At 33.2% G+C, this 9,989-nt stretch overlaps 1 protein-coding gene across 1 annotated transcript; it reads left to right on the forward strand.

Annotated features, from left to right (window-relative positions):
- The first annotated feature begins 562 nt into the window (after nucleotides 1–562).
- Nucleotides 563–4,563, forward strand: LOC126773131 (uncharacterized). The gene is made up of 6 exons (XM_050493756.1): nucleotides 563–1,016; nucleotides 1,117–1,426; nucleotides 3,155–3,251; nucleotides 3,692–3,802; nucleotides 4,194–4,367; nucleotides 4,442–4,563. The coding sequence occupies exons 1-6, from the start codon at nucleotides 563–565 to the stop codon at nucleotides 4,493–4,495; spliced, it is 1,200 nt and encodes a 399-aa protein (XP_050349713.1). The 3' UTR covers nucleotides 4,496–4,563.
- The last annotated feature ends 5,426 nt before the right edge of the window (nucleotides 4,564–9,989 follow it).

The following is a 9,989-nucleotide window of genomic DNA, read 5'->3' on the forward strand; positions in this document are numbered from 1 at the left end:
CCTTAAATGACCCACCGCTGGGCAATGGAAGAACTTTCCTATAAAGGTTAGAAGCTTATTCTACTGCGTTACTCTATGTGTTTATAAATATATATATATATAACAAAATGTTCTACGACACCATATTTCCTCATAATGTTTTCCTTCACCACGACCACTGACCACTGTATTATATTTTAACACAAACAACTCATTAACTACATGAAAACTCATATTAAATACTCATTTAAAAATAACTATCTATTTTAAAAATAAAAGTGACTATAAATTTAAAAAAAAAAACAGATTTTATCTTCAAACTGTAATTGGAACAAAGGAAGTACACCCCCAAATCGGTTCATAAATGACGAAGCGCTGAAATAAAAATATATAACCCAAAAATGTATACAATCTAAATATGCTTAAAAAGAGAACACGCTTCACGCCTTGTTAAATTGACACCGTTACATTACCATTAAGTAAAACTTTGTCTATTACGTTGTTATCTATTTGTCCAAGAACACGAATGTTAGTTTGTAACTAACAATAAAACAGCCAAGTCAGTAATTTCAGAATTGTAAAAATGAAGAATTATCATATCTTAAAAAGCTTTTGTAAGAAGATATTCCTAATCGGTTCAGGAAATTTTTGGTACGAGGAAAGAGTAATAGGAGACGATAACAGAATTTCTTATAAAATGTTAAAATATATTTTATTTTCCATTTACGGATTTATGACCTTGTTTGAGATAATGGCCGCTTTAATTGGAGACTTTCCTGAAGACGAGAAAAGCGATTCCGTTACGTTCGCAGTGAGCCATACAATTGTAATGATAAAGATATTCTCAGTATTATCGAATAAAGAACTGGTGAAGCAATTGATCAGTGATCTTATAAAGGTTTGCGAAGTACACGAGGACGAAATTTTAATGAAAGAAAAATACAAAATTATAAAGATCAATGTCGCAGCATATTTCTTAGTAGTTTATGGATCAGCCGCGTGTTTTGTGTCTGAAGGTTTGAGGAAGATGCTTGAAGGTAATTTAATTACTTTACATGTAATAATATTTTATTAATTAATGTTAAATTTTATGTAATATAATAATATTTTATTTATTTAAATAAACATGTTTTGCAGGATCTCACTTTGTTACGATTGTGACATATTATCCGCAATTTGAAGACAACTCACCAATAGCGACAGTCGTCCGAGTATTTTCGACGATTGTTCTTTTTATCATGATGCTGACAATGATCGTGTCAGTTGATGGTTTCACTGTAGCTATTTTGATAATGCTTAAATATAAATTCATTACATTAAGAAATTATTTCGAAAAACTGAGCGATGATTTTGAAATGGCACTCAAAAGGGAAAACCCCAGAATTGCAGCGGACAAACTGACAAAAGATCTTATCGAAGGCATAAAGATGCATAAAGAACTTATAAGGTAATAAATATGAATATAACATTCTACAACATCTTTTAATGTAAAATATTTTTACAACTTTCTCGACGTGACAAAAAGCTATTTTTATCTATATTATATTGTATATATAATATTATACAATAATATTTGAATCTATGTAGATTCTATGTACACAAGTAATACAACATACTTCAATTATTATCAGCCATCAATCATTTTTAGATGAAATTAATATAGAGCTATGCTAAATAATGCTTTCGTCTATATTCTACATTATAATTTTTATTTAATACAAAGTTTATATAAAGCTCCAAAAAATTGTTACTTTTATTTCCAGGAACAAGATATAAGTACCACGGTTCGAGTGCCTACGTAATATTATATCTTCAAGTAAAATAAAATACAAGATGAAATTAAATGATGAATTTGTATCTATTTCTGAAAACAGTATTTTTGCGTAAAGTTTTTTGCACAAAGTTATCTAATAAGGCATTAAGCGCGCCTTTACTACCAATACTGACCAATAATTTTGTCATAAAAGTTTTTTAAATAAATAAAATAAGGGCACGAAAAAATTCCTGTATATACTCGTAAAAAGGCTAACTACAGAATTCATTAAGCATTAAGCCCGCCTTTAGAAATTAAATATTAACTAAAATTGTAATAAAAAAACTCTTGTTTATCAACTTAACAGATATAAATGTCGCACTATGCAAATGCAAATGAACGTATTTAGTAAGAGCAAATGCTCTTACTAAATGTCACGTATTTTTATCGTATTTACATCGAATCTAGTCGTAAATGTAATGCAGAGTGAGTTTCACCACGACGGAAACGAGTAGCTCGCCATCTTTAAGATATCTGATTAGTCGTGTCGCCGCTCCTCGCTATTTCAACATGTCGATCTATCTACACTTATATAATAAAGCTGAAGAGTTCGTTTGTTTGAACGCGCTAAAGGATGTACCAGTCGGATTTGAAAACACATTTTGCGTTAGATATCTCTACTAGATTTTTTTTACAGAATAGATAGGCGTACGCGCATATGAGCCACATGATGGTAAGTAGTCATCAACGCCCATAGATATTGGCATTGTATGAAATGTTAACGATCGCTCACATCGCCAATGTGCCACCAACCTTGGGAACTAAGACCTTATGTCCCTTGTGCCTGTAATTACAGTGGCTCACTAACCCTTCAAACAGAAACACAGCAATACCAAGTACTGCTGTTTTGTTGCGGAAGAATATCTGATGAGTGGATAGTACCTACCCAGACGAGCTTGCACAAAGCCCTACCAACAATAAACTACTAGATTGAGAAAGATTATAGAATATATAAAATATCACAGGAGGCACGGGGGCGGAGCAGTGACGTTTAACGCGGGTGAAACAGCGTGAAGCAGCTAGTGATATAATGTACTATATTACTTAACTGCTTGATGTATTGACCTAATTATCCTAATTTGACTAATTAATCATATTACGCAACAATGCCTTCTTCTTAATAACGTTACTCAGCTACGACACATTAATTGTTGTATTACATGACAATGCCTAGAACTTTCACTGTCGAGGGTTCTCGATTTATTCTGAATAGGGGAATCCTATTCGATGTAATAATATATTATATGTATTAATATTTACATTGTATTATCTTGTTATTTTGAGTTCTATAAAAATTTTGATATAGATACAAAACTTGGTATTAATAAAAAGTTTTATTTCTTTCGGTTGAAATGATTTCAGACTCTCAAAGGAAATCGACAAGGCATTTGGCACAGTTATGGCTTTGCAACTGTGTCAAAGTTCAGGCTCTGCTGTTTCGCTACTTCTGCAGATAGCTGTAAGATATTTCATAAAATATTTTAAAAAACTAGCTTATATCCATGGTCTTGCTAGATTTTTAAATGACTTCACAGAGGTTGTTATACGTTCAACGATAAAAAAAATCTTTATATTATATTATATTATTAAAAAAATCTTATTTCACAATCAATAAGTGTAATGATTCTATATTAAACTAAAGGAGTTTGATATTTACTCCTGTGCAACGCTAAAAAAATATGATAATTATCCATAATATACAAAATGTATGGCGTATAAAGTGATAGAAGAGGTATATTTTCAAAACGGTAAAAAATGTACGCCTAGCTGACAAATTCAGCAAATGAAAAATAATATGAAATAAAAAGACACCGCTATATTTATCGTCTAAAAATATTGTCAGACACTGAATTGTAGGAAGACACAAAAAGTTGGAGAATTCAATTATTTCTATTTCAGCTTTCAGATCAGCTAACATTTGTCGCGGGAATGAAGATATTTTTTTTCGTTTTCGCCCTATTTTTTCTATTGGGACTTTTTCTTTGTAATGCAGGAGAAATTACTTATCAGGTACAGCTGTTCGATAACATTTTTATATTATACTTTTTCTATAAAAATATGATTGATTTAGTATATTTATTTGTGCTGAAATGGCTCAGTACTTAGAACACGTAACTCATAACTGAAGTCTGCTGCATCGGCCATGACTAGGCCTATTGCACTTTCGGGCTTAATTATTTTGTACGTATATATCTTTTTAATACGTCTAGTGTTTTGCGTTGAAGGAAAACATCAATTATGGGTAGGTTAACATTGCCATAACGGAGCCGACAATCTGCATTGGAGCAGCGTGGTGAAATCTGCAAAACTTCTCAAAATGAAAGAAGATTTAACTCAGTAGTGGGTGGATATACAGACTAGTACACGGACTACTAATGCTTACTTTATAAATTGTTGTCAGGCGTCCCTGTTGTCGGGCTCCATCTTCTATTGCGGCTGGCACTTATGTCCGTCGCAGATTCCGCAGCAACGCGACCTAAGAAGCCTCGTGCTTTTAGCGTCTGCGCAAGCTCAGCGACCCCAGGTCATGAAGGCTTTTAAAATGCTAGATCTAACATATGGGACATTTCTCTTAGTAAGATTATATTTTATCTATTACGATTAATGCCGTAAATTTACCATTTTTCCAAGTAATTTATTTTGTTTCAGGTCATCAGAGGAACATACTCAGTATTTGCTTTGTTTTATGCACAAAATCAATAAATCATATGAATTAAAATTGTACAACCTCATTGCACGCTATCGATAAAGTATGTTCAATTCGATTCGAGCCAATTTTGGATAGTAGTTATAATACAGGTTTTGATAATATTTGACATTTTATTTAATTATCCCGATTCAATATTACTCTTTAAAAATAGCCAAATTAAACGGCGAAGTGTAGCGCAGAGCATGCACGTAGGTTTAACGTGCAGCATGTAGGTTTTGTAACGCTAATAAACACATTCATGGGTTCAAGAAAGCGCGCGATTGTGCGTAATTATTTGATTTATCTGCGCAGCCACTGCGTATGCTCATGCACCCCATGATCATGCCAAAAGAAGCACGATCTAGAGACCCAACCGTTCAGTTTATTTATTTTGGATTATATGTAAGAAATGTTGTTTATTGATTAGCAGGGAATATTGCTTTACGCTGCACTTCGACATATTGCGAGTACTTAATCGCCCGTCTTTAATAAATTGAAACTCTAATCCAATTTTTTACATGTTTTTTTAAAGATAACATCTGTTAGACACAAGTCAAATATAACATAGCAGCACTTAAATGTCTTCGATGTTGTCTTTTTCGAAAGCCATATTACTTTTTTAATGATCCATTTTTACCACCACCCATACAACTGTACGCTGATAACAGGTGTTCGATTTTTAAAATAAAAAGACGTTAATTAGTATATATAATGACAATGTAAGCTATGCTCACGGAATTGTTCATTGTTTTAGTGTTAATCACTTTGGTTAAATAGTTCAAAGACAATATGCAGGCAAACAGTACTCACCGAGGTCTAGTCGTTACTCCTAATTGGATGAATGAGCTACCTATCGAGAAAACACTCTAGTGCCAACTGTAATTTTCAAAATGCTCCAACTTTGTTTTATAGACGATTTCTTCAAGTGTTTCTTCAACGGCCTCCTATTGACGATGAATTAAATTAAATTATTCACATATAAATTAACTGAAAATGTTGGTTTATTTTTACAATTTATGTAAAGATATTTGTTGATTACAGATTCTTATGTTATGCATTATTATCTATAAAGCCCCTGAAACTTAAGCTTGATGTTCCTATATAGTGAGAGGCTGTATATTGAAGAGTCGTATATCTAAAATTTTCTAACATGTGATAACATCTACTTAGGTGGTAAAAAACACAAAACGGCAACAACGTTTGCATGCCAACCCGCAACAAATAATTAAAAAATCATCAACGAAATCAAGATGCCTGTCTCATATTTTTTAAGGTTCAGCCAGGTTAGATAAAAATAATTAATTATAATAGGGGGTAGGGATTCGTGCAAGCTTATCTGATTAAGTACCAACCACTCATAACATATGCCAAACAGCAATACTAAATCTCCATTAATGATATAAGGGATTGTAAATATTTCGTACAGTGCCAATTTCTATGCGTTGACCACTTACTATTTGCCACTTTTAATTAAAAAAAAGTAACCAAACTCTTTTATAATAAATAGATAAGTAATAAATAATATTTATGATAGGAAAGATTCGCGTACATATATGTTACATAAGGTACACGTTACACATATTTTTTATCAGTATAGTATCTAATCTCGTAAACATGTAACACGGGTCACGCACAGGCTTAAGTATATGATGAGTATATGATCTTCGATCCCGATAACTCACAATAGCTTATCGGGTAAGGATTTCTGTACCACATGCAAATACTGAATATTTCAATATTACGCATTGCGTGTTAGCGATAGGTTACTTCATGAATAAATGATGTTTTAACCTAAGAGGTATGATGATGTACGCGAAGAAAATGATTTCATTTCATATAATATACATAACCCAAAGGGTTAGGGGTCTGGGAATACGAAATCATATTCTTATTGAAGCAATGTTACCCTTACATTTAAATATACTAAGAGGATTAGTATGTAAGCCGCGAAAGTTATTCGAACATCGACGTAATCTTATATACTTTTATCCAGAAATTATAAAGTCACCATTACCACCTACAGTTATTTTATTATCATACTATACAATTTCTCTCTTTTTCACTTTCTCTTTTTTATAGCCGAGTCAATATCTTAATTTCTATGCATATTTCTCTTGTTATAAACATCATATTATTTTATTTCTATTTTAAAAGGCAATGTAAACAATAATGGTACGTACGTAAGTTTAAGAGGGTGTTCGGAGATCCGTCTGTAGATATGCTCTGTGTTGCGGTGTTCCAATATGAAGTATTCTAATTACAGGCTGACAATTAAGGGACTTATCATTATTGAAAACGGTGGATTGACAATGTGAAGATAGGAACTATTATACAAATATGTTAAAATAAAAGCAAACGCATAAATATATCACGATACCTTTACATAGGTACTTAAAACATTTAAATATATATTTGTTTATTTCATTTATTGTTCTGTTCGAAATTTGAAATAATAAATAATTTAGTAAAGCTCTTCGAATCTTCTGGTAATGAAGTCTTGATTTAAATGAAAACGTTTCGGCGTTTAAAGTTTAAATTATTTAAGAAATTCTGTGCCGTTTAAACACTCATTGACGAAGAGGAAATGAAATACGCGCGGCGCGTGTCTGAAGATTGTAATGACCTATTAGGCATTATATAAATTTATGATTTATATTTTTTTATGATCTACAAATAATTAAATATTATTAAATACACAATTTAAATTAAACTTACATTATATAACAAAAATCCAATAATAGCCTGAAGAGAACGAAAGCTGCATAATATATATAAAAACATATTTATAGCACTTGGGCCAGCTAATGGTAAGAACACTCATATATTATGATACTGGTGGGACCACTGGCTTCACCAGCATGTAATTCAGTTTCTGAAATACCCTGAAAATGTGCCATACAAAATATTTAAATGACTATGTAGCAGCAAAAAAAAAAATGTTGTTTTGTTTTTGTTAACTCATTATAAGCCATATTAAATTAAAAAGGCGTAATTATTTAGAAATCTCAGGAACATACTTCAATTTTATTTATTTGTAAAGATAAGCCTTCAATATAAGACAATAAGAATATGCTTAACGAGACGGTTTTAAGCAAATTCAATATGCGAAGGTTTTATTTAGAACATTAATATCATTAGGTTGGTAATTGATGAAAGATAGATAAAAGCTAATATATAAATAGATCAAATAAATAATAGGAAACCCATTACTTATAATATAATAACATTTAATTTATTTGTCATTTGTCAAATTATTATTAAACTCCGTCCGTCCGTATCCGAAGGTTACTCTACGGATACTTTATGATCATAATATTTATGCTAAATTAAAGGTTTTCACTTCTCTCTTTACCTGGGAATCGGGGAATCTTGAGTTACTATATCAATATGATCTTAAAATGTCTTACACAAAAGTATTATTATATAATACGAAGTATCCTTATGGACGCATAAACAATACGAGTTTATAAAAACTAAAACACTATATTTTTATACTTCCATGTATATACGTGTACAAAATATAAATAAAATATTCCTTTGAGAAATTGAAACGTATGTATAATCATACTGTAAATCTTCGCTTGACTCATATAGAACAAGCCGTGCAGTACGCATTATTGGCGACGTAAAGGTCACAAACACCCTTGAACCTTTACAATTGCGTCGCGAGATAGCAGCACTGAGCGCTTTCTATCGTCTGTATCACGGCGAGTGCTCTGAGGAATTATTCTCTCTAATTCCTGCTTCCCCCTTCCTTCTTAAGTCCACGCGAGCTGGTTCTCGATGTCACCGCCTAACTGTGACATCAATTCCATCGCGCACAAAGAAATTTGGCAACTCCTTTCTTTGTCGCACTACCAAAGAATGGAATTCCTTACCAGCTCACGTGTTCCCCTCCTCTTACAACCCGGGTTCCTTCAAACGAGGCGTGAAGAGGCATCTTGCGGGCCGGCAAGGCGGGGACGGCTAGTACAGAACATTCTTCCCGACTGTACTGGCCGTCGTCGCGTTTGGACTCTACTACCACTTACCATCAGGTGGAGTAGAGTCATTTGCCATCCCGGGGCATATAAAAAAAAAAAAAAAAAGCCAGCGCGGAGTTGCTTGGCTAGTTCGAACTCCCGATCTTCAGCTAAGATAGAACTGCTGTAATCAATTTTTATTTCAACCTTATAACAACAATTGGATTTAATGAGCTGTCACTTTAATATTAATGTGAAATATCTATAGGTGCGCCTTGTGGGTATGGTCGAGTGGTGTGCCTTGACGGCGAATGACATGACACTCTTTACTGAGACCCTTCCACCACCGCTCTCCAATATTTTTTTTCAAAAACCATCAATTTCGACGTCACACACCTGGCGCACTATTTTTTAAAAATTCCCAAATATTTAATTTTCTCCGTTAGCTCGAACGCTTGAACGCTAAAATTCAAGTAGAAACTGGCAGGTTTAGGTACAGCTTGCGGTAATTGCTCCAACAAATACTGCGCTGAGTTGTGTATGGAGAACTTAGAGTTATGATTAAAGTTCCGCTCGTTGACATATAGGTGAAGCAATGGACGCCACGTGCTCCGAACACGTACGCTCCACCGGTCCAATATTAGGTTCGCCAAGTACATTTGCGGGTTCAATATGTGAGAGAACGTGGGAGTACGAAAATCATAAATAAACATGTAATCTTAAATACGTACTATTTGTTTTGTCAAGTATATGTATGGTTTATTGATAGGAGTTACATAAGTATACTCAGCTGACTAGACTTGAGGTTCAGTAATATCCTGTCAGTGAGTAATATCCTCTCCAAAGAGGGGATCTGCTGGACCCCCTTTCTTTTTTGAGGGGAAAGTTTGGAGCTTCCTTCAACACGCTACTAGCATGCGATTTGATGGAGACACATGGCAAATTTTCATCCGCCACATGTAGGTTTCCTTCACGACGTTTTCCATCACTGCCAAGCACGAGATAAATTATAAGCACAAAGCAAGTACATGAAAATTCAGTGGTGTGTGCCCGGGCTTAAACTCGAAATCATCCGATAAGATTCGCGTCCTCTGCGGCCACTGAGCCATAACAGCTCTTCTTATTATTTGCAATGAAATAATTCTACAGTTATCATAATGCTTATATTAATATAATAAAGCTTTTAATATTTTATATTAATATATACTTAACCTAAAAGTATAGCACTATATTATGTTCTTATATCACTTTAGTTAATATTTTCACTGTGTGTTAAATTTTCAGCGCGACTTATTTCTCTGGGTGTGCTGCGTGTGCAAAATAAATGTACGTGTATATTTAAAAAAATTGCAATCATTTTTTAGTATACCGATAAGACGAAACGAGGGCTTCATCCAAATTTTAGGTGTCTATTAAATAAATTTTATTGTTTCAAGTTACAAGTCTAACCAGTCTATCTGGACATTAATTCTTTATATAATTATACTAGTTTCAGCCCGCGACTTTGCTTGCATGTGAGGGGGAGGGGCAGGTATAAGGTATGTCC

This window comes from Nymphalis io, chromosome 14 (assembly GCF_905147045.1).
Source record: "Nymphalis io chromosome 14, ilAglIoxx1.1, whole genome shotgun sequence".
NCBI lineage: Eukaryota > Metazoa > Arthropoda > Insecta > Lepidoptera > Nymphalidae > Nymphalis > Nymphalis io.

What these genes read in the sequence shown, in the direction of transcription:
- LOC126773131 (XM_050493756.1), top strand. Translation starts at nt 563, where the DNA reads ATGAAGAATTATCATATCTTAAAAAGCTTTTGTAAGAAGATATTCCTA. An exon ending in TTTGAGGAAGATGCTTGAAG is followed by an intron (nt 1,017 to 1,116) that starts GTAATTTAATTA and finishes CATGTTTTGCAG; the next exon opens with GATCTCACTTTGTTACGATT. An exon ending in CATATGGGACATTTCTCTTA is followed by an intron (nt 4,368 to 4,441) that starts GTAAGATTATAT and finishes ATTTTGTTTCAG; the next exon opens with GTCATCAGAGGAACATACTC.